This window comes from Nesoenas mayeri (assembly GCF_963082525.1).
Source record: "Nesoenas mayeri genome assembly, chromosome: 10".
Lineage (NCBI taxonomy): Eukaryota > Metazoa > Chordata > Aves > Columbiformes > Columbidae > Nesoenas > Nesoenas mayeri.
Genome location: NC_137560.1, coordinates 19,952,803 through 19,977,221, shown reverse-complemented (window position 1 = coordinate 19,977,221; position 24,419 = coordinate 19,952,803). Strand labels below are relative to the sequence as shown.

Genomic DNA, 24,419 nt, shown 5'->3' with positions numbered 1-24,419 from the left:
TGTCCTGTGCCAGGGGCCGGCGCTGGCCAAAGCTCTGCAGGGGTACTGGAGGTCCCCAGGCTGCTCGTGCGCTCACACAGCCCCTGCTCCTGTGCCAGAGCGCCCCACCGGGCTGACGTGCCGTGGGAGTTTTTCCATCAAGATGCAGAAATCTGAATTTGGGGAGGCTCCTACAGAGCAGACCACCTGTGGTTCATCGTGACTGCAGCCCCGGGTAACACACGGACGGGCAGAAGGGGAGGGTTGAAACGCTCCTGGGGATGGATGGGACCCCGTTGCTCCCACCTTGCCCTGGGTGGGACAGACGCTTTCCCTGGGGACCTGTGGACAGAGGCTCAGCCCCCGGGGTGCAGGGTGGGGTGGGCTCCCACCCTCCCCTCCCAGCCACTCTCCCCGCCCCGTGTGACTGTGGCTGATGCCCACACAGGGTCCTTCGTCATCCTCCTTGCAAAACCCCTTGTCTTCACCATCCATGCCCAGAGGAGCCCGTCCCCCCACTCCACACCACAGGGCTCCGAACTGGTCTGGTTTGAATTATATTTTTCAATAAGGTTTTGTGAAACACTGTATCAAACTTTGTACTAAAATACAGATATATTACAGCTACTGTATTCCCTTCTCCACTGATATTGTTTTTCTTCCTTTGTTTTTTCCAATTCAGCCGGCAGCAGCGCTCACAAGCTGGCGAGACCCGGGCGCTGCCAGGGCCGGGCGCGGGGGCTCCTGCCGGTCCCGCTCCAGGGAGGCGGCTCTGGAGGGATGCGGGTGCCACCAGATGGATGCGGTTGTCACCGGAGGGATGCAGATGCCGCCAGGCTTGTCAGAGGCTGTTGGCATAAGGAGTGCCAGCACCCACGCCGTCCCAGGTGACTCTGGCTGCCGGTGGGTGTTTCGGCACAGCTCCGTCCTTTACCGCCACCCCACCGAGCAACTTACCAGCTCCCACCAGCCCCGGGCGGGTGGTGGTTCCTGCAGGGCCTCTTGCTGCGTCTCTAGCAGCGCCCCCCATGCTGTGACCTGCCCTGCTGCCTGCGGACAGGCAGCAGCTCCTCTGCCCGTCCAGGCTCACAGTCCCGCTCTGCTCCCTGTGCCCGGCTTGGCCCTGCTCCCAGGCTTTGCCCAGCCCTGCCAGGGCCCTCGCGAGCTCCCCGGGGAGCTGGGGGCCCTACCCTGCCTGGGGCCCTGCAAACAGCCCCCGGACACTTGCACCCAGACGTGGCCAGTGCTGAGGACTTTATTGCGTTGCTGGCCCAAACGCACCGGCCTGGCTGGCAGAGCTGCGGCTGTGCCGTGGCCGCCCGTGCCGGGGTGTCGTGTGTGTGCGATGGGGGCCGGGTCGTGCTCAGGGGCTGCTGGGCTCAGTTCTGCCACGTCCCCACGGGCCATTGCCACGTGGCAGCAAGGGGCAGCCAGGGGACACGGCCAGGGTAGGCACAGGAGTGCCCGGGTCCCCCCAGCTGCGTGTAGCAGGGAGAGCCTTGCTGTCACGAGTGGAGATAAAGCACCGTATGGGGAGGGAAGGTGTTTGGCAACAGCCTGCGGCCGGCTTGGGGAGGGGGCTGGTGGGGGCTCCTCCTGTGCCCACCCAGGGGGGTTTGCATGTTCAGCTGCTCCCACTTACCAGGGTTTACATTCAGCAGCGGCGCGAGTCGGGTGTCCCAGTGGCCGGCAGCAGCGAGACCCCTGCGGTCCCCGCGCTGGGGGCAGCGAGCAGCAGCTGCGGCCGCGTGCCAGGAACACCGTGTCCCGCAGGGGGACGAGGGGGCTCAAGTCACTTTACCCTGTTTAGAGAATATGAATTTACACATAAAAGTAAAGGCTGGGCCCCGTCCTGGCCACCGGGTCCCCCAGCCATGGAGACAGGATCACGGGGCTGTACAAAATGGGAGCGGGGAGGGGCTGGGGCCCGGAGCAGCCGGCACAGGGCGTCAGTGGGCGCACGTTCGGGTGGGAGGCAGCGGGTCAGGAGTCCTGGGGATGTAGAAATCTGTTAAAAACTCTGTTTTTTCCTTGAAACAAAACCACAGTTGGATGCTGTTTTTGAACGAAGCAGGTCTGGGGCATCCTCCCGCGGCGGCAGCGGTCTGCGGGCGGTGAGGGGTGCGGGGCTGGCAGGGTGCGGGAGATGGCGGTGCCAGCGTGGACATGGAGGTGGCCGTGGACGCGGTGGGCGGCTGGCACGTCTCCGGCGTGAGCGGCAGGGCCCGGGGGGCGGCGCGGGGTTCTGCGTGGCCACTGGCAGCAGATGGAGGGCAGGATGGGGAGGGAGCGCCCAGACTGCCGGCCGTGGGAAGAGGGTCCTGCTGCGGGCGCTCAGCCTTATATCCTCTGTGGGGAGAGCACAGTGGGTCGGGGCCGGCGCAGGGCAGGCCTGGCTCCACCGTCGTGCCTCCAGCACATGCCATGCACATACCCGTCCCCAATGGCCCCTTGTCCCCACTGCCCTGTGCAGGCAAGGTCCCCCATCCCATCCCACCCCACACGGGGCCACCCAGCACAGACACGCCACACAGGGTCAGGGCTGGGGGACAGGATGGTGACGCTCGGGACTTACCGCGATGCCGACAAAATCTGTGGAAACAGAAGAGAGGGTGTCAGGCAGGGCAGGAGCTCGGCCGCCCGCTCCCCCGCAGCCTCGCTGCGCCAGTTCAGCCCACGAGACCCTCACCCGGCCGAGCCCCCTGGCTCTGCGGTGCTCACCTTTGCTCTCTGTCTTGAGCTCCTCGTGCAGCAGGTCGTTCTGCCGGTTGCCGAGGACGAAGGCCAGGAAGGAGAGGATGAGGGCGTTGAGGATGCCGATGATGGCCAGGATGTACGCCCAGCGCACGGAGCAGTCGCCCAGGGAGTATTTCCCCGTCTTCTCCCCGCACATGTCCCGGATGGTCTCTGCATCCCAGCCATCGGGAAAGATCATGCAGCCCAGCACCAGGCAGAGCGCTGCAGGGGACAGAGGAGGGAGATGCGTCAGGGGGTCCCAGGGGTGGCTGAGCCCCCCGGTCAGTGTGTGATCACAGCCCGTGGTTGGCAGCAGAGCAGGTGACAGCCACCGCTGCCCTGGGGACTGTGTTTGCACATGGCTGCCCCAAGTCTGGCTCATGCACAAGTGGGGACATCAGGATTTGGGTTTCCTGGAGCATCAGCCACAGGATCGGGGATTCCCTACAGGTTTTCCTCATCGCCGCAGGATCCTGGTGCGTGGGCAGGAGCCACCGGCGCGCTGCAGGCAGGGATGCTGCCTGCCGGGGGGTCGGCACCCCTGGGAGCACCCGCATCCGAGCGCCTTGTGGCCGCGCTGCCGCCATCCCGCCCACACCGTGACGAGCAGGGGGACGTGGGGAGCATCAGGATGAACAGGGAGGGAAACACTGAGACAAAGCCTGTGAGTTTCAAGGTAAGAAGGTGATGCTTTTTCTAACTACAACCAGTACAATAGCTCCTCACCCAGTGTCAGCTGGGAAGGCTAAACATATTAATGCAAAAGTAAGTAAAAAATAATCGGGTGCCAATTTTACCTGCACCAGCAGGGGCTCAGGTGGGCTCCCAGCTTTGGTGCTCAGTGGAACAGCAGCCCCTGGGGCTGTCCCTGGACCCTGCAAACATCAGTATTTCCCCTGCATTTCTGAGCATTTGGACTCCAGGTGGATCAGGCTGCCCTGGTAAAGCAGGAGCTTGCTGAGCACTCGCTGCTCTTGCACTACCACAGGTGAAGTCTCCCGGGACACCAGCAGGTCCCAAACATGGCAGGGCACTGGGGACAGGGATGCAGGAGGCAGGAGATGGATGCGCTGGAGGGCTACAGCACTTGCGGAGGACACGAGAGAGGGTTGAAGGCAAAAGCAGAGAGAGGCTTTAAAAGGTACAGGAAAAAACACACAGCACGTGAGCCACCAGCGCAGCGGGTTGTCACGACACAGCCGCAGCGGACAGGCAGTCACGGCCACTGCCAGGGCCACCGGGGTTGGCTCTGCCCGGTTCCTTCTCTACCTGTGCGCCCGCCCCGCGCTGGTGCCAGGGCAAGGGCAGCCCCGGGAGCTCTGCCCGAGCACTCACAGCCTGCTCACCAGGGGGAATCCAACTACACATTTACTGCCCCGGCAAAGGAGCGCTCCCGAGTCACCACGTTACCCAGCATCTCTGCCCGAGGGTGACCGGCCTTGTCCCATGAGCCCCTCGCTGAGGTGGCCATGGTGAGGCCGTGCCACCCAAGGCAGGTCTCCTCGCAGCAAAGGGCAGCGCTCCCCTCGTCCCCTCTGCCGTGTTCCCAGCTCAAGCCGAGTCCTCAGCTCTGTCACAAGTAATTCCCTTTGCTGCGTGTCCCCAAGCCGCCCCGATGTCCTAGAAACACCTTCCCGTGCCTGGCAGCGCAGAGTGACATTGAAGCACAGAGCGCAGGGGGGATCCCCACCCGGGCCTCACGCCACCCTGTGCAACCAGCCCCTGGCAGCGGGGCCAAGGGCGGCAGGGTGGGATCTGCCCGTCCCTGTGCCCGCAGCACCCGCCTCCAAATGCCCCGTCGCCCCTCATGGACCTGCAGGAAAACCTTGGGATTTGTTTAAAACAGCCTATTCTACACCTGGCAACCACAGTAAAAACCACCGGGTGATGACTCCAGAAGGAGCCACTATTGAAGAGGAAAAAAAATAAACCAGCTCCTGTCTATTTTGCCTTTAATTCCCATTCTTCTGAGGATCACGGAATCATTTTGGTTGGAAGAGACCCTTAAGATCGAGTCCAACCATAACCCAACACTGGCACTAACTCCTGTCCCTAAGAACCTCATCTAAACGCCTTTTAAACCCCTGCAGGGATGGTGACTCCACCGCTGGCCTGGGCAGCCTGTTCCAATGCCCCACAACCCATTCCACGAAGAAATTGCTCCCAATATGCAGTCTGGATGTGGTGTCAGTCCCCACTGCCGGTGGCACCAAGGACAGCCCCTTTGCCACGCACACCTCTGCCATCCCTCCCGTGGCCCTGGGCTGCAGCTCCCTCTTCCAGAGCTTTCCCAGCTGGATGGCAAGATTTCAGACCGGGTGTTTTGGTGATTGCCGGGGAAGGGTATTTGCAGAGGGAGGACAAAGTGGCTGCGGTTTGCAGGGCTGCCCACGGGATCACGCTGAGCTCTGGCCCCGGGGAACCCAGCATTTCTCAGCTCGGTTTTGCGGCTGGTTCACGGCTTCCCGCTCCCTGGTGCTCCCTCATCAGGGTCCCCCAGAAATGAAATGGACATCTCAAGGGCTTTTGATATCCTCACAAAATAAATTAATTGAAGGGAATTCACTGTTAGGACTCAAGCTGCAACACTGGAGTGAGATTTTAGTGGAGGGAGATGATGAGGCTCCTCCTGGCAGGACAACATCCCGGCAGAAGGTGCATTTAGCTAATTGGGACCATCTGAGTGACCTGGGTGGTTGAGCCCCACTCCAATGCAGTTGTGCCTGCAGGGTTCAAATCTGATTATTTAATCGCTTTTGCTGTTGAGTTTAGTCTGCAGGTTTGAGTGAAGTCTGGCTTGGTTAAGGACATTCCCTGCAGCTGAGATGTGGGTCATTCTCCCTGGCCACAGGTGTAAAGAGCATCCCATTGCCCAGGACACACGAGGGACCGAAAACTGGAAAATGCGGGAGTAACTGCGGGGAAAGCCAGCAACTGCTGGGTCCCAAAGGGGCTTGTTAAGCCTGGCTTGGGGACAGCGAGCTGTTGGCCCCATGGGCATTTCAGTGACCCCCCCAGCCCCCCATGTCTCCCTCATGGGGAGGAAGCTCTGGGTGCTCTGTATCCTTCACTGTGCCCACGGACACACGCCGCGATGCTGGTGGCACACGGCGGGTCCCCACTAGAGATCCCCAACACAGCGCTCCTGGGCACTGCAGGGCAGCCCCAGCCCGGGGACAGGGAGGGGCGGTGACTCTGGGGGCTGGAGTGGCTGCTTCTCACTAGGAAACCTCCCGAGAGCTGAGCTGAGGGAACAAACACGTCCCCCCCCAACTCCTAAAAATAGAAATGCCTCAAAAATAAATGAAAATTAACGGCAGCGTGCTCAGGACAGCGAGCACCGGCCATTTACACAGACAGGAGCTTCCTTACGGCGTTTTGCTCCACAGGCTGTTTCTGAGCCAAAAAAAAACAGCGGGATTCAGAATAGAGTTACGAGTTGGTACGAATCAGAACTGACAGGTACTTTATCTGGAACAACAGTGAAGGGATGCGAGCTCCAGGACACGAGCGGCTCCAAAACACCCGGCTCGGGCACCCCCTCGAGGGTCCATGGGCACATTAACAGCTATGGGAGGGGGTTACGTTGCTTCCAAAGCCCAGGGCTGATGGCTGCGGAGCACAAGGCACCGGACAGACATGGGGTCTGTGCCACACCGCTGCTCCTGTCCCCCTACACAACAGGGATGGCGGGGGAAGGAGAAGAAAGATCTTCAGGAAAGGTTTTTTGGGGGCCAGAAGCCAGTAAATCAGCAAAAGCAAGGGGTTTTTGTGCAGTGATATCTTTTTTTGCTGCAAGGTCAGCAGGTGGAAGAGGTTCAGCTGGAAGATCATATATTGGTAATATTTCTCCCTGTTTCACCCTCATTCCCAGCAGTTGTCCCAGTTATGCTGGTTTGGAGCAGTGATATCTGTCTCTCCTTTTCTCATTAAGAATTTCAATCCTTTACTTTCATATCCATGAAAACCTTTGTTTTTTTTGAAGCCTCAAACTCTCTCCGAGAGGCGCTGTCTCTCCAGCAAGTCCCAGTTGGGAAGATGAGCCCGTCCTAACGTGGCTCAGTGTGTTTTGGGGCTCTCTGTGGATGTGCCGAAATGATGCCATGCAGCGTGCCAGGGGCGCCGGCTCAGGCGGTGGCAAACGCAGCTCGGGTGCAGAAGATGAAGCGACCGATCAAGGCTCTGTCTTTGCTACCGGTTCACACATTGGTGGGTGGGAAAGGCCCATCCGAGAGGTGAGTGTAGCTCCCAAGGGGTCTCCCAAAGGAGAAAAGGGCTGAGATGGACACACACTATCACATTCTTCATCAGGCAATGTGCCTGGATGGGGTATAATTAACTCCAAAGTGACAATGATAGAGACAAACCCCAGCCCTGTGGGCAGTGACATGGCCCTGGGTGTAATCACACCCGCGTGTCGCATTGTGCTTGTCCAGAGTGAGCTGGAAGGTCCCACCACACTGACTGCTGGGCTTGAAGTGTAGGGAAACACCTTCAAACAGGGCCAGTCCCTTCCCCCGTGTGAGAGGGGCTGTGTGCTCAGCTGGCTGCCTCTTTTAGCCCTCTGTAGACCGTAAGTTCAACACGGAAGCCCTCATGAAAACAGAGCCCTGGACCCACTCGGGGTGACTGTCCTCACGGGAGGAACGTGGTGCGGTGACACACAGGGTGGCTGCGGTGACACACAGGGTGGCTGCAGTCTGGGGTCTCTCGTGCTGATGTTAGTGCCAGACACCGGAACAACTTTGTTCAAAGCTCCGAGTTAACTCCCAGGGTGTGCGTGTCTTATGTGACAGCAGAGAATTGGGGAACCAGAGGGAACACTCGGGTTCCCAAGCAGCCTGCTCGGTGTGTGGTGCTGGTGCTGGTGGGTGTTCCTGTGTGCTGGTGCCAAATGACAGGGTGAGGGGCAATGGGCACAGACTGAAACACAGGAGGTTCTGTCTGAATATGAGAAGAAACTTCTTTACTTTGAGGTGCCAGAGCCTGGCCCAGGCTGCCCAGAGAGGGTGTGGAGTCTCCTTCTCTGGAGACATTCAAACCCACCTGGATGTGACCCTGTGTGATCTGCTTTGATGACTCTGCGTTAGCAGGGGGCTGGACTGGATGATCTCCAGAGGTCCCTTCAACCCCAACCATCCTGCGATTCTATGGTCTCAGCACACGACTGCTACATGGTCACTGGAACAGGGGAACCCACAGAACCAGCCCAGCTGCCTTCAGCTTGCTCCGGTACGTGCCCTCCACGGAGGACGGATGAGAGGGATCACCCACGGCTCCTCATGTAAGTGTCATCCCCTGGGACTCGCTGAGGGAACTCCGATGCTGATTTTGAGGACTGGGGTGGCATCAGGGTGCTGTCAGTCATGCAGCTGTTGACGTGCTCATGTTAAAGACCCGTTTCTGGTTTTGTAACAGAAGGATTTAGCGAAATCTCCAGTTTTGCGTTACTGGGATTTTGAACAGGGCAGATGGCTACGTTTCTATTTGTGATAAAGCAGAGTCTTTTCTCTTAATTAGATCCAGTTCCCTCCTAGGGGGGCAGCAGCTTTTGAGCTGGAGCTTTCTGCGAAGCTCTAATTAAACCTTTCCTTGATTGTCGTCCACTAATTAGACATTGACGATTTAAACTTTTAATTTTTCTGAAAGAGATACTGAATTCCTGATCCTCTCATCTTCCCCCACCCTCCTGCTCTTGATTTTTCTCCTCTCTGTCCATGCCCTCGCTCAGCAGCCCTGTCCTCTGCACCGGCCACCCCGTGGGGACGGGGGAACCCACCTCTGCCCCATCTCTCTGCCTTTCGCCTTGTTCACCAGGTTTTCACCAGTGAAACCATGAAACTTTGGGTCTTGCTGTTGCTTCTGCCATAGCGGCGCAAGTCCTTCAGCTAAAATCCTCCCCAGGGCAGCAGGAATGCCTTTCCCTGCTCTGCCCCTCCAATCCCTCTGCTCTGGCACGACCCTCCAGGCTCCCAGGCGGGTGAATCTTCAAAGTCCATGGTCATGCTGTGCCGGAGCCTGCGTTGGGCCACATCCCCACCCCACATGCAGGATTTGTCCCCTGGTGTCCTCTCCATGGGTCACAGCAGCTCCTCCTCCATGTGCAAGGTGACACATCCACCTGCGGCTGCCTCTGATGTACCCAGGGCAGTTCAGTCCTGCCCGGCCCCCCAGACGAGACTCCCTCTTGCCAAAATGCACCACCCCACTGCCTCTGCGTCCCTGGTGGTGACATGAGCCTCTCCTGCAGGACGCCCTGTCTCAGGGCAGGGTGGATGGCCAGTCTCAATGCCACCTTGGACTTTTCCCAACACAGAAAGGCCGCGTCGCTGTGCTGATTTGGGAGAGCTCCAAGCCAAGCCTGGGCTGGCCCGTGGCCCCAGCAGCTGTGAGCAATACAAGTACAGCCACAAGGTGCAAAGTGTGAGCAGGAACACATCCCAGGACAGGGCGAGGGGTCCCAGAGGTGACAGCAGCAGGGTGCTGCTGTGGCCACCCCAGCCTGAGCTGGGGACAGGAGGCACTGGGGACGAGCCCAGAGCTGCTTTTGGTGTTGTGTCCTCCGCCACGCAGCTCCCTGCACAGCAGCAGCACTGGCCGGGCGCTCCAAGCCACTTGATTAAGCTGCTGACAATCAGTAGGATTTGGGCTCTGAGCTTGCCTTAAACCGGTAAATCTTCGGGACGGGGAAAATTAAAGATGAAGGAATTTCCTGATAAGCCAAGGCAGTTCCAGGTCCTGATCTGGGTGAGGAGAGGTCAGGCTTTCCAGCCCAAAGCAGCTGCAAGGGAGAGAGCCAGGCGAGCTGCAAGCCCAAGCATGGAGGGCTGTAGCCTCCCACGTCAATGATTGGGGCCCTTCTCCTGGGGGGGACAGGCTGGGGTCCTTTCTTTAGGAATATGGGGGGCTCTAGGTCCTCCTGGTGGAAGATCTGGGTCTATTAGCACTTTGTATGCAGTGGGGAGTAACACAATATCTTTTCACACACAGTAAAAACTGAGACAGAAGGAAGTGAAGGGTCCTGCTGCCAGGGGAAGCTCAGCATCTCTCCTCAGGGTCTTTCTCCCAAAAGGACGAACCCTCTGTGAGGACAGCATGGAGGTATGCACACAAGGGGACACTTGGGATCCTCATCAACATATGCATCAGGCTTCCTTCTGGGGAAAAGTTTGGGTCATTGGCATCCCTTTGAGGAGTGAGGACGTTGGGGTGCATCTATGGTGGGGTTTCTTTTATGGAGAAAGCAAAGGAGGATCTACAGACAGGGACACTTTTGGAGGGAATGACCAGGCTTGAGCCTGTGGTCATTTCTGAGGAGACATCAAGGTAAATATCTGATGTCCCTCTGTGGGAAGCGCTGTGCTCAGGGTGTCTTCACACAGAGAGCAGGGGAAGGTCTGTGCTCACGGCCCTTTCATGATGCTGGAGGGAGGGAAGGGGACTGGGTACGACATCTCTTGAAGGGGGAGGTGGTGGGTCTGTCTGTGCACAGGTGCTTTTACAGGGCTGGGGGCCCTTCAGGAGCTGGGGGCTCCCCCAAAGTGGGTATCCCCCAAGTGCAGGCTTGCTCAGGGATGCTCTTGGGGCTGGGCAGACAGGGACATTAGTCCCTGATGTGGGGTGGCCAGGACCTCTGGGTCCCCAGGGGGCTGCTCGCAGGTCCAGGGTGTCCCACGGTGCTCCAAGGCCAGTGCCTGGCCCAGCTGTCCTGGGGTGCTCCAGGCTGTCCAGGTACCCCCAGGGATGGTGCCTGTTCTGGGGTCTCCTGATGTGGATCCCTGACCCAGCTTTCCTGGGGGCCTTATGGTTCCCTGGGGTCAGATCCTGCCAGGGAAGCCTGAGGTGCCAGTGCTCAAAACAGGTGCCCATTCCTGGTGCTCTGTCAGTCCTGGGTGTCCCAGGAAGCCCTGGAATTCCCTGGGGACGGTTCTTGGCTGAGATGCCTCGTAGCCTCACAGCATTTGCACCCTGCTCAGCTTCCCTGAGCAACCCTGGTGTTGCCTCTGCCCAGGGAGCCCTGGGTGTCAGTGCCTGGAGCTGGCACCTGTTTCTGGTGCTCTGTCAGTGCTGGTGACTGGCCCAGGTGTCCCAGGAAGCCACAGGGCTGGCTCCTGGAACTGTGATCCTGCAATGCTTGTACCCAGCCCAGCTTTCTTGAGCAACCCTGGTATTTCTTGTGGCCACTCTCTGTCCTGGGAGCCTTGAGTGCCAGTGCCCTGAGTTGGCGCCCGTTCCTGGTGCTTTGTCAGTGCTCGTGCCTGGCCTGGGTGTCCCAAGAAGCCCCAGGGTTTGTTCCTTAAACTGTGGTCCCACAGTGCTTGTATCCAGCCCAGCTTCCTTGAGCAAACCTGATGTTCCCCATGGCCACCCTCTGCACAGGGACCCTCGAGAGCCAGTGCCCTAGGCTGGCACCTGTTCCTGGTGCTCTGCCAGTGCTGATGCCTGGCTGGGGCGTTCCAGGAAGCCCCGGGGCTCATTCCTGCAACCATGATCCTGCAGTGCTTGTACCCAGCCCAGCTTCCTTGAGCATCCCTGGTGCTCCCTATGGCCAGCAACCCTACCAGCAGCGCCTGGGGTGCCAGCGCCCACTGCCCGCCTTCGGCACCGCCGTCCCGGCGAACCCCACACCCCCCACACCCACCCCCCGCCCCAACGCCCGGAGAATCCCCGTCGGGGGGGACGAGGGGTCCGATCCCCGGTGCCCGCGGGTACCTGCCAGCAGCTGCATCCAGGCGCAGATCTTGTAGACGGTGGCGGTGTTGCAGAAGAAGAAGAGGGCGAAGCAGGTGATGCAGCCCAGCGTCAGCACCATGGAGAGCAGCACGAAGAAGGCGGCGGCCTGGAAGGCGCCCGAGGGGATGGTGCTGAAGTCGGTGAAGGAGCCGCGGCACGACAGCTCCCGGCCCGCCAGCCCGCTGCCCACGCAGTAGTGGAACAGCCCGAAGTACCCGGGCTTGGGGGTGTTGACGCTGTCGCCCACCCAGTAGGGCTGGATGAAGACCACCACGTTGATGATGGCGAAGCAAATGGTGAAGATGGCCCAGAGCACGCCGATGGCGCGCGAGTTCCGCACGTAGTTGTCATGGTAGAGCTTGGAGGCTTCTTGCGAGGGCAGCATCCTGCCGGCCGCCGCAGGGGGTGTGTGCGGGGGGACACACCGCGACGGCGGAGAGCCCGCCCGGGGCGGGGGGTGGGGGGGGGCAGGGGGCGGGGGGAAGGGGGTGCCCGCGGCCTAAGCTCGCCCGGGGGCTGCCGGCCCCTGCGCCACCCGCGCCGCCATCTTGGCTGCCGCCTCTGCGCCCCGCGCGCGCCCCCGACACGCGCGGGCGCGCGCCCCCCCCGTCCCCGCCACTGCGGAGCCGAGCGCAGCCCGCCGCGCGCGCCCCGCGGGGATCGGGCCGCTTCGGGCGCCTTCGGCTCCGCCCGCCGAGGGCTCGGCCCCACTCGGAAAGGGGCTCGGCGCTGTTCGGGCCGCTCCGCCGCGCTCGGAAAGGTTCGGAACGGGCTCGGCACTGTTCGGCCCGCTCCGCCGCGGCTCGGAAAGGTTCGGAACGGGCTCGGCAGCGCTCGGCCGAGGCTCGGAAAGGTTCGGAATGAGCTCGGCAGTGACAGCCCGCTCCGCGGCGCTCGGAAAGGTTCGGAACGGGCTCGCAGCGTCCGGAGTGGGTCGGTGGGGTGGAGCTGAGGCAGCGGCGGGCCCCCTTCGGTAACCCGGCCCGCTGAATCCGCTCTCCGGCTCGCCCCGGTGCCGGCTGCCCACCCACGTCGTGGCCCGCACGGGGTTAACGCCCGCAGGTACACGCGTGGGCGTGCCGGCCGCAACAGGCTGCGGGGAGGGCGTTCACCCTCCCGGCTCCTCCGCCACCGCGGGGGCACCGGCGGGTTGGCGGCAGAGCCCCCCGGGCGGGCAGCCGGCCCTCCCGACCCCCCGGGGTAACCCGCCAGCGTGGGCTTCACCGGCACTGGGAGCAGCAGGGGCCGGTCCAGCGCCCCCCGTGTGCGCCGGGGTGCAGGGCCTGGGCACACGCGTGTGCAAGGCCAGGTGTGCCGGGCTGGTGGCCTGAGGGATGTACCCGCCGCCAGCTGCCCTGCAAAACCCACCAGCCTGAACAGACAGAAGTAGTCTGACCCCACCATGGTACGTGGGTCAGTGGGAGTTGATGTTAGTGAGTTATTGGGAAACACTTGCAGTTTAGTGCAAGTTGAAGCCAACGTGGTTCTGGACTTCAACCCACAAGCTCAGAATCGCATTGGTCTTGCTTCTGGTTGAGCGTTAGCTGTGCCCTGTGGCTCTGACGGCAGCCTCTCATTTTTTATTTTGTCTTCCAACACGACATCGCAAAACACCAGTGGAGACCAGACTATCCAGGACCAGTTTTCTTCTCAAGGCATCTGGGATGCGGTGTGTTGTTTGTGCTATTGCTGATTCCGGCTTTATTTATAAAGTGCTCCAGCGGCCTCATTCTCTTCCGAGTCTCGTCAAAGTTCTCAGCTGGTTTACAAAACACGCTTATGCAGATGAAAAATCGCCTTTATGTTCCCCCGCAGGAGCAAAGGAGCCGCCGGCCCCGTGCCCCTGGCGCTGTAACGGCGCTCCCGTTAACCCCGGTACAAACCCACGGCCCCGCTCCCACCCGGGCACACGACCACCGCTGCTCGCAAGCACGGCCCGTGCGGCGGGGCCCCGCTGCCGGTCACCGCGCAGCCGCCACGGCGCCAGGCTGTGCGTGCGGCCACACCCCCGGCGGGGCTGCTCTAATTAACACCCGTTCCGCGACTCCTCATCCAGAGCGGTGACCGCCAGCGCTCGCCCCGTCCTTCCGCGGGCCTAAACGTGGCTTATGCAAACCGCGGCGTCCTCCGGCCCGGCGCTGAGCAGCACCGCCCCACGCCTGCGGTGCGTGGCCGGGCCCCGCTCCTCCCCCCGCTCCCGGTTCACACCGAGAGCCAGGCGGCTCCTCACCCGCCGGGCTCAGCGCGGCCGCTCGCTGCCCGCGGGTGGGTCCGGAGCGGCGCTCGGTGGCGCATGGCGATGACGCCCACGAAAGGGCGGAAAGGGCGTCGCCCCTGCGCGGCGGTGATTGGCTGGCCGAGCGGAAGCGGCAGGCAGGGCGGAAGCGGCGGGGCCATGGGCCGGTGAGCGGCGCGGCCATGGCGGCGGCGGCCCGCGGGTGCCCCCCGGCGGGCTCTGGGGACCGCGCCCTGGCCGAGCTGCTGCTGGAGTTCTCCCGGACTCAGTACCGCGCCAAGGACGGTGGCGGTGCCGCCGCTAAGGTGAGACGACCGCGACTGGGGGTGCGAACACCGGGGAGCACTGTCGGTGCGGGGGGCGCTGACCGGTGCCTGTGCGCAGGTGGAGCGGATCGAGCGGCGGTGCCTGGAGCTCTTCGGCCGGGACTATCGCTACAGCGTGATCTCCAACGCGCACGGCGAGATCTGCGCCCACTACCCGCGGCACATCGTCCTCCTGGAGCGCGATGCCGGCCGAGACCCGTAAGGCCCCCGGTGCGCCCGGTCCCCGCGGTCTCCAGCCGGTGGAGGCGGCCGGGCCTTCTGCCCCGGGAAGCTGCCGCTCCGGGACTCCCGCCGGCTGGGGAAGCCCCGTCACGCTGCAGCTGTGGCTAATTATACCCGGTGGTGTCCGGGCTGCGCGGCGCTGCCGAGCTCCCTCGGGCTTTCCTGGGGCTCCCCCAGCTCCACAAGTCTCTTGGGCTTCCTTGGTGAAAGCTGCTGAGTTCAGCAGCTCCTGGGAGTGCAAAGGACAGGAGGTGGTGGGGCCAGCTCCAGCTTGGCCTGTGCTGTCCTGGGGTAGGTCCGAACCTGGCTGTGCAGCCGCTAGCCCGCAGCCTCAGAGAGATCGCGGTTGGAAGTGCCCGTGGTCGTGCTGGAAGGCCTCTGATCAGAGGAACTGTAGTTTAGAAAACATCTCTGGTGGGAGGGGGAATGTTGATAGGGCCTGAACAGACAGAAGTAGTCTGACCCCACCATGGTACATGGGTCAGTGGGAGCTGATGTTAGTGAGTTATCGAGAAACACTTGCAGTTTAGTGCAAGTTGAAGCCAATGTGGTTCTGGACTTCAGCCCACAAGCTCAGAATCGCATTGGTCTTGCTTCTGGTTGAGCGTTAGCTGTGCCCTGTGGCTCTGACGACAGCCTCTCATTTTTTATTTTGTCTTCCAACACGACATAATGCAATTTTGCAGTTTTAAATGTGTCCGTGACAAGAATAACATGTTCAAAAGGACGGTGGTCACTGTGTTCCCCTCACAGCGGTGACACGTCCCGCTGCTTTGCCCAAGGAAGGCAAACTGGCTGCTGCCACACTGGCATGTGGACTGGGTGCTGTAGGAGAGGGGGTCTTTGGAAAACAGCCCAAACTGATTGTCAGCTGGGAGAATTTCTGCTTAACGCTTAGGTAAGATTAGAAGAAATTAAACCCCTTGCTGCAAAGAGGGAAACTGAAGTCTGAAGCTGTAAATGTAACTACGAGGCGTCTTTAGGGAAGAGAAACCAAGTGCTTCTGCTTTTCCTGTTTTTGTAAGAGCAAGCAATGCTTAATTTTTCTGACAAGTGTTCAAAACAAATGTGCTTACACTTGGTGCCCCATTTTCTTCCTGGACTTTTGCAAGCTGGCAGTGGTAATTAACATTTTAAATGGTGATTATTTCCAAATCTTGATTTGCTATCCTAAAGAGTCAAGAAATCAGACTACCCATCACCATCCCTCTCCTCCTCATTTCTCGGTGATAGTATCTGTAAAAGCCGCTAAATCATTTTTAGTCTGGTTTCTAGTTGCGTCATTGTACTCCACAGAATAATTATGAAATAGAGACTGTTGCACTTGTGTTACAGAACGCAAGAACCTCGTCTAGAAAATGAGACACTCCCTCTAGGACTGAGTGTCTTTGGCTGCCTTTCTTCTTTCCAATGTTCTTAATCAGCTGGTAACATCTCCTTGAAGTGTGTAGGACAGTTCACACCTCTGGGAATACCAAGGCTTTTTGGAAGCGCTTCCTGCTTATGCCGACTCTGTGCTGCCCCGTTGGTTCTGCTGGTACAGCTGCTTCCAAAGCTGTGTGGGGAACCAGCAAAAAATGGATACTTTTAAGCCAGATCAGTTTCCTGATCCTGTTTGTTGTGTGGCTGGGCAGCTGGGGAAGAGAAGATGTTGCTTCATCACACTTTGCTCGCAGCTGTGTGACATCCAGGCAGGTGCAGGAGGCAGCAGGAGGAGCCTAGTGTGTATTTTTGGCTACCATGCAAGGTGCTGCTCCTGAGGAGCCACAGAAAATAGCAGGGTGTGTCTGGCAGCAGGGAGATGCTGCAGGGAATGGAAACGGAGGGACACACTCGGTTCTTTACTCGCTGTCTTAGAGATATTGTGACTGTGCTTAATGAAAATGCCTAAATCTGAGGCCAAGGCCATGTCTTTGGTTTTCTCTTGATGATCCTGTTCCGAACAAATATGATCACAGTTGTATGTAACATAACCATGTGAGAGGAACGCTTTGGTTCCAGCGCTGTGACGGCTACCCAGAGAGAAGCGCCTCGGCTTCAGGCCTGTAGAAAATATACAGTTGCCAAAACAGTTGCTTGCTCTTGTAAGAAAAGTTTCCCTTGCATTTAAAAAGGTGATTTCAGGTTTATGTGCTGATTCGATGGACAGGGCCAAGGGGATTAACACAGAGCTAAGGTTGCCCAGTAGTATCTTCTGGAAAACAAACTTCTGAAAAAAAACAAAACACACCTGAAAGTCCAAAAAAATGAAGAGTTAAGATACACATAATTCCTTCCACTGCATCCCACCTCAGCTTGTCCCAAGCAGCCTTAATGATGTTCTTTCATGCTGCTATTGAAGAGTGCTCTGTTTTCTGAACCCTTTTCAGGAGAATTTCCTCCCATCTGTGCTGTATTTAGTCACTTGCCCCTCTAAGAGTGTTGCACCCAAACAAAACCTTGCAGATGCAGCTGACATTAATCTAACTACCCTGCTGAACTCACTAGCAGATTTACAGGCAGTTGTTTAATCATCCAGCAACACATACGCTCGAGTGACCAGAACGGAAGTTCGTTGAGTGTTCAAGCATAGATTCTCTTATTTATTTTTGCTTGCAAAAATATCCCCTGATAATGAATTCACCTTGATGGCAGTGCTGAGCTGCTTTTTGATGGAAAGGTGGTGGGGAGGAAAGCAGAATGTATATTTTTGCATTTACAGACTTAGTCTGGTAGTCCTTTGTTAGCAATCCGCACGTTGGTCCGTAGCAAACCACTCTGACAGGACTTGTATCATCAGCTCCTGAAGACACTCAGGTACCACACAGCTGGTCTTTCAAAATAAAGGAGACAGAAAAGCGTCCAGACATGTAGAGCAGCAGAAGGAGTTATTAAAGAAGTGTCCTCTTGCTTGTGAATTTCAGAGCTGGATGCTGGGGAAAAGGGATGGGGGTTATGTCTGCCTGGGGGATCTGTAGCAGCTTCGCTGGAAGCCACACAAGGAGGTGCTCTGTGTACTGACCCGAATCTCTGTCCTTTAGGTTGGAGGGCGCTGTGCAAGTTGGCAAACTGCAGGACCTTATCAACCGGAGTAAGATGGCGAGGTGTCGAGGACGATTTGTTTGCCCTGTCATTCTGTACAAGGGGAAGGTAAAGCTTCACGGGTTACCTGTCTTAACTTAGAAAATAATCTTTCTCCCTAACGTCTGAACCGTGTAGCCATGTCTTCAGTCAGTTGTCACCTGTTTGCATGCTATAAAAATCTGTTCTTGGGTACAAGCAGGCAGCCTGCAGTAGTAGGTGGCATTTGCAGCATAGGCTGCATAAATAAAAAGGGCTTTAGGCTGTTTTACCCTGCCACATCATGAGCACTGCATGAAAGAGCTGACATTTTCTCCATATGTATGTCCCTTCTGAAGGACCAAAGATATTGGGGTTTTTGAGAGGGCAAACACAGCTGCTGTCACTTTCTGCTCCTTCCTCTCCAGCAGCGAGCTCCCTTTGAATAACTTTCGTCTTTAAAGAGAAGTTTCCCTTGTCTGTTCCCTGGGGAAGCAAGATTGCATAGATGGTGTTACGCATGTGTGGGCTTGTCTGCAAGGGAATCTATAAGAAAGTGAAATTAGATTCATTTTTATGTGGTTTACTTAAACTATATTGAAGCGCTGTAGGAGTAGTCTCATTTAGAATTTAAGTAGCTTAATTCATTTTTTTTTAGTTCAATTTAGAAACTATATGAATAGCAAAGTCATACCTGTGACAATGTTAATGTAGCTGGACTGAAGCTGTCATGGGCTGAACCTGCTGACCTTTTTCTGCAGGAGTGAACTCCCTGGAGTCGTATTGGGACCATCCTTGATCTTATCCACGGGAATGTGGAAATAAGGGTCAGGCAGGGTATTAACAGAGCATGGACATTGCTAACTTGACAGGAATTGACTTTATTAGTGAATTGGAGAACTGGAGATGAAAATACGATTTTAAAACTAACTATAGATAAAGGCACTTGGGAATTCAATGTGTTTGGAGAATTTGATCTGCTCTGGGGTTGCAGGGGAGACTGCGGAGAGGCTGCAGCTGCGGGTACCAGCCGTGGCTGCATACCGTGACAGCACATGGGCCAGAGGAAAGACTTTCCCATAAGGGAAAGACTCGTGGGACGTGTGTGGTTAATAACAAAATCTTCCTCCAGCACATTTGCAGATCAGCAACGCTGGCCGGCTGGGGAGAGCTCTACGGGCGCACTGGCTACAACTACATCTTCTCAGGTGAGTGAGGAGCCGATTGTCGCTGTCTACTCAGTGCAGGGACAGTGACCTGCTCACCAGAGCCAGCTCTTCCCGAGAGCCTCTGCGCAGCTCTGGCATGGACCTGCCTGTGTCCGGCCCTGCATAATAGAGCGAAGATGGAAATCTGTGCATTTCCCAGTGCCGTAGCTCACAACAAGCAGTGACAAAAGCACTTGAGGCTGAAGAGTCAGTTACGGGAAGCACGTAGGCAAGTGAGGCAGCCCAAAGGATTCGGGGTACTGATTCCCTAACGTTGGAGTGGGAATAATGGAAGAAAGAGGATAAGAACTTGCTGTTGCTTGGCTAATCATTGGGAATCAAATCCTGCTACTGGACTGCAGGGAATGCTCTTCAGGGGAGTATTTGGTTTCTGTAGTGTGGAAGCTGAAGCTTGGCTTAACAAAGTACTGTCTAGCACTATTGGGATGTTCTTCTAGCTGTCAGTTATGGGTTTGATTTGTTTAGATCCTTCGTAGTGAGAAGGGAAGAGTGGACCACATTACAAAAGGGGCTTTTCAGGAAGAGGAAAATGTGGGGAACTATTGAGAGGACTTGTGTGGAGAGAGGGCACCAAACCATGGCCTTTTTGGGTGCATGCGTGTCTTGTCAGGTTGAGCTGTTTTACGCAAGCTTCAGTTCTAATTGCCTTCCTTGCAGGGGGTTCTGATGATGCTTGGGCAGATACAGAAGACATTTCAGAGGAAGATTCTGCACTTAGGTTTGTATGCAGCACTGGGGTGGGGAAAAGGGAGTCTGGACCAAAGCTGACTGGCTCAGCCACTCAATTCTGCTCTTGCCTAGGCTGGGCTTTGGGTACAGGCTGGACAGCATCACCAAACTCGAAGTCTTACTTGCCTTACTCTTTTGAAAAAGAGTCTTGAACTCTAATGGCTGGCTGCACCCAGCATAACTGCAGCCTGCTGGTCTATTGCCAGAGGGAAGGGGTGGAGATATATATATATATATCCATTTAAAAAGGTGTTTGAATTACACAGACATGCTTACTTCATCAAGAAGTGCATTTCCAGGCTGGAGAAATTGTTCTGTACCTTATGTGCTTGTTACAACATGGAGCGAGATGTCGGGGGAGGTGGGGGGACCCTAAGCATGAAGTTTTCAGTATCAGTTCGTTGCAGAGTCTGACTCTGACTCATGGAGATGAGGCTGGTGCTCCGCAGCTCACGGCCAGAGCAGATCAGGGAAGGACCGTGGCAGTGTTGCGCAGAGAATCAGACTCGGCATGCTCAGGCATCCACGCTCATCTCGCTTGGTCTTGTTCTGTCTTGCAGAAACGCAGACTCCCAGCTGTTTGACAAGGTCAGAGGGCACGACATCAAGCTGCTCCGATACCTCTCTGTCCGATATATCTGTGACCTGATGGTGGAAAACAAGAAGGTGAAGTTTGGCTTGAAGTGAGTTTGGGTTTGTTTGTTTTTCTGCAGGTTTTGGATTGCAGCTGGTGTAGCCTTGACCTGTAAATCGTTATTGGGTGTGCACTCAGGGAGCAATCCCTGAAAAAGTCCTACAACAGGATCAGTTAGACAGTGCTGTAAAGAGAACCCTGAAGTTTTAGGCCAGAGAAAGCTGCATCGATGGGCAAGGCAGCTGCTTTCATCTTTCCTCTGCAGTCTGGGCAGGTTTTTTCTGTAGAGTTTGTGGTGATGTGACAGTCACCCCTTCAGAAAGGGGGCGGTAGAGCAGCCCTCTGCTTGTGTATAGGAACAGGCAGGGGTATTTCTCCTTTCCAGAGGAAAGCTTTAGTATTTTGGGGCTATACCTGTGTGTTTGGATGCATTGAATAAGTTCTGCCCGTGCTCACTCTTGAGTCAAGTCATTGTACAGGGAAATGTGACAAGTAGCTTTTTGAGTGCTAATGTCTCCATGAAAAATACTCTACAAATGTTTCCCTCTTATCCTGTGCAGTGTGACGTCTTCTGAGAAGGTGGACAAAGCCCAACGTTACGCTGATTTCACGCTTCTCTCCATCCCATATCCAGGTACAGGACTGATGTCCAGAGGGACTCCCAAGGGACAGGTGACAATCCGTTTCTGGGGACTGGGAACTACATGTGTGTGTGTGTGTGTGGTGAAACGACTGTGATTTGCTGAATGTTTCCTGTGCTCCCTCTGGAGAGAAGCTCTTTTAAGCTGAGAACTCTGGCAGTGTGAGTCAGCGTTAGGCACTCTTTGAGGTGGCAAAATAATTTCTCAGCAGTTCTAATGAATTCAGACGCAGAGAATAAATCCCAGAGGTGGAGCTGGGGTTGAAGTGGCCTTTGACACCCCCGCAACTCCAAGCTACTGCTTTATGCAAAATATATACCCTGCTCTGTGTTATGTAAAACCCCAATTCTTAGGAGTATTTTCTAGTCCTGGTGTTCCAGAGCACCGCTGTAAGATATTATCGGTGCTGGGCAGAACTGCTAACCTGAGCCTGCAGCGTATGGCTGAGATGCCGACCGCTCCAGCCTGTCTCCCTGGCTATATTCGTCCCTGTGCCTAGCAACCGCTGCTGGGTCACTTGCTGCTGCACTCTTAACGAGGAGCTGAATATTGCTGCCTGCCTGCTGATGTCAGACTCGGCAATGGGATTGGATGTGAGACCGCTGTGCTTGAGTTCTGCCTGCAAGATTTTGTGCACAAAGAAAGGGAGAGGAGAAAAAAAAAACACACCACCAAACCAACCAAACAAATAAACCCCCAAACTAACAAAAAGCCCCAACCTGTTGTGAATGATCCAAACCCACATTTTTCTTTGGTTAGTTAGTTGTTGCCCTTAAGCATATTTTCCTTTCTTTCTTTCTTTTTTTTTTAAAGGATGTTTTTTCCTTTCATACAAAAATTGGTGACAATTCAGAGAAGCTGCATTAAGATTTCTGTCGAGTTTGCCCTGCAGATCGCAGAAGGATACAGAAATAAGAGTATTACATGTTTCTGCAGCACATGGCACAGGTATATGCTGGTGCCATATGCCTCACCAAAGTTAGACTGTGAGCAAGACAATGTACACAGGTCTTTTGTAGGGTTTGTAAAGAGTGAGGAAGAAGTGACTCTGGAGTTAAGCTGTAGAGTTGTTGTCGTATGGGGATCAGCATATTGTCTACAGTACTCTGTGATGGCCTTTGCTCTCCTGCCATCTGCAAGAGCTGCTATCTTTTAGCAGCTCTTCCCTGCTATGCTGGAGGTAAATCTTATAAAACTGGAAATTCTCCCCGCAGATGTTGCCTGATTCCAGCAATGTAGGTCTGGAGGGGAAAGTTGTCATTTTGGGAGATCTAAGGCATGTGCATCTAAGGGTCAGCAACCCCTCTAGTGACTGGCCACACACCAGGATATGCTCTTATTGGTGTTCCAAGGTTTGCATTGAAAGAATTTCTACTTTGCAGTTTGTCTTTGAAGTTATTCTGACATGCTGTTGTCTTAGGTGAGCGAAGCAGTGTCCGGACACAACTATCTAGGGTGAAAAACTTGTGTTAAAATGGGGCGTCTGCAGAAGCTTTTGTGCTTTCCAGTGCCGAAACCCTCTTTTCCATTGGACTGGTAGTTGGCATTTGTAGATGCCAGTACTTACTGCCACAATCCCCTGTTCTTTGCTCTGAGACGCTGTTTAATTGGAGTTAAATCTCGGCTGACAGATTGCTTCCTAACAGCGCATTTTCGAGGGCTAGTCCTGTCCTTGCACAAAGATTGTTTTGTTTTTGTTTTTTTACCATTGGAGTTATTTGTGACTTGTATGGTCAGAATCAGTACTTGCGCCCAGTGTCTGGCATGGGGGTGTCTTGGTAAGACGGGCACCGTGTCGCTGCTGGGGTGCACATGGCGCGTTGGGAGAGGTGTTTGGTGCGACCTGCAGGCAGCTGCAGCGCTGATTGTGCTGCTCAGCTGTGACTAACGGGCTGCAGTTTGCAGCAGAGACTTCCAGTAGTTGTTGGAGACAAAGGACAGAAACTTCAGGAGGGGGAGGGTTTGGGGGAAACCTTGGAAGTGGTTATGTACCTGTTTTCTTCAGATAGGGCAATTTGCATGTTTGAAAGAGAAGACTTAAATGTGAGAGGAACCACAGGTGCCTCTGACAGAGCCCTTTCCTGTTACCTGCAGCAGGTGCCTCATGAAAGTTGCCTTTCCCCAGGGCTCTGCCAGCACCTTTTGCTCGTTCCTTCTCACTAAGCAGATGGCTGAATATGAGCCAGTGTGTGCCCAGGTGGCCAAAAAAGCCACCAGCATCCTGGCTTGTATCAGGAAGTGTGGCCAGCAGGACTAGAGAAGTGATTGTGCCACTGTACTCGGCACTGCTGAGGCCTCACCTTGAATCCTGGGTTCAGTTTTGGGCCCCTCATCATAAGAAGGACATTGAGGTATTAGAGAGAGTGCAGAGGAGGCGACAAAGCTGGTGAGGAGCTGGAGCACAAGTGTGATGAGGAGCGGGCGAGGGAACTGGGGCTGTTCAGCCTGGAGAAAAAGAGGTTGAGGGGAGAACTTATCACTGTCTACAGCTGCCTGAAAGGCGGTCGGAGCATAGAGGGTGTTGGTCTCTTCTCCCAGGCACCAAGTGATAGGATGAGAGGAAATGGCCTCAAGTTGTGCCAGGGGAGGTTTAGATTGGATATTAGGAAAAAATTCTTCATGGAAAGGGTTGTCAGGCATTGGAACAGGCTGCCCAGGGCAGTGGTGGAGTCACCATCCCTGCAGGGGTTTAAAAGGCATTTAGATGAGGTTCTTAGGGACATGGTTTAGTGCTAGGGTTAGGTTAGATTATGGTTGGACTCGATGATCTTGAGGGTCTCTTCCAATTTAAATGATTCCATGATTCTAAGTGTGTCATGCTGGTGCCTTAGACCTGTGCAAAAGTCTGCAGCCCTGGAAAGTGCAGCTCCTTGGTGAACGAACGCAATCAGTCCCTCAAACTCCACGTTTTCCTGTGTGTTTGGAGTTTGCCCCTTTCCTGTGTGAGCGTGTTCGCTGCTGAGTGCTCTGGGTTGTTGCTGCTGGGAGGCCGTGCTGCTTGCTGTACTGATGATTACCGCTCTTCTCTTCCCGCAGGCAGCAGTTTTGATTGGCGTTCTGCAGCCTGGGGCTACCAGCGCTTCCAGTCCCACAGGGCACCTGAGTTGTTAGATACCAGTTAGCTGAATGGTTGTTCCTTATCTCTTTTTCTTGCAGGGTGTGAATTTTTTAAGGAGTACAAAGACCGGGATTATACAGCTGAAGGTCTCATATTTAACTGGAAACAGGTACGTGGATGTTACAAAATGGAGAGCTGTGGGCTTTGCTGGGCTTAAATCTTGCCTCAGAGTTCCTGAGCAAAGGTGTGCATGCCATGTGCTGATTTCTGATCACAAGGAAGAAAACAACAGAACAAACAAAACAGTGAATGTATTAAATTATGAACTGTAAAATTTTTATGTGAAATAAATGAATCGTTATCCTGTAGTCCAGGATGCTTGACCTCTCATGGGGCTTATGGTTTGCTCCTCGTTTTGAATACGATATAGATAGCCTCTGTTCTCAGTTTATTCTGTCTCCGGCTGAGACAAATGTTTGAGTGAGTGGAGCCCTACAGGAATTCAGAAACAAACATGCCTCGTCCCCGACTTTCACCATTGGGAGCACAGAAAAGCTCCGTTTGTCCACTAATCCTTCTAAGAGGCCGTGAGTTAATTCTTACCGCTGCAGGTTTTTCCATCCAAAAATACTTTGCTGAGACGTTTTCTTCTAGATGGACCATTTGTCACGTGTTTTGTTTTTTCCTGAAACTCACTGGCTTCAGCTCGTGGCTTTTCTCTGATCAATCGTGTTTGAGTTTTTTGCAGGATTACGTAGATGCTCCATTAAGTATCCCAGTCTCTCTGACCCAACCTCTGAATATTGACTGGAGCGAGTACCAGGTGAGCAAAGCAGGTATCTCTGTGGGAGGTCAGA

The 24,419-nt window shown here is 55.7% G+C and overlaps 2 protein-coding genes across 4 annotated transcripts in view; one reads left to right on the top strand and one right to left on the bottom strand.

Moving 5' to 3' along the window:
- Positions 1-1,928: 1,928 nt before the first annotated feature.
- On the bottom strand, positions 1,929-11,833 carry LHFPL4 (LHFPL tetraspan subfamily member 4; the record flags this gene model as incomplete). The annotated part of the gene is made up of 4 exons (XM_080350185.1): positions 1,929-2,009; positions 2,555-2,571; positions 2,701-2,937; positions 11,428-11,833. 4 exons carry the CDS (start codon positions 11,831-11,833, stop codon positions 1,929-1,931), a joined length of 741 nt encoding a protein of 246 aa, XP_080206311.1.
- Positions 11,834-13,845: 2,012 nt separating this feature from the next.
- The window catches only part of MTMR14 (myotubularin related protein 14), a 32,272-nt gene continuing 21,698 nt past the window's right edge, over positions 13,846-24,419 (top strand). For all 3 annotated transcript variants that reach the window (XM_080350290.1, XM_080350291.1, XM_080350289.1), the window contains exons 1-9: positions 13,846-13,989; positions 14,069-14,208; positions 17,253-17,361; positions 18,404-18,479; positions 19,158-19,218; positions 19,790-19,912; positions 20,424-20,497; positions 23,661-23,731; positions 24,311-24,385. In XM_080350290.1, the coding sequence (XP_080206416.1) occupies positions 13,867-13,989; positions 14,069-14,208; positions 17,253-17,361; positions 18,404-18,479; positions 19,158-19,218; positions 19,790-19,912; positions 20,424-20,497; positions 23,661-23,731; positions 24,311-24,385 (852 nt within the window). In that variant the 5' untranslated portion in view covers positions 13,846-13,866. The remainder of the gene's footprint in view (positions 13,990-14,068; positions 14,209-17,252; positions 17,362-18,403; positions 18,480-19,157; positions 19,219-19,789; positions 19,913-20,423; positions 20,498-23,660; positions 23,732-24,310; positions 24,386-24,419) is intronic.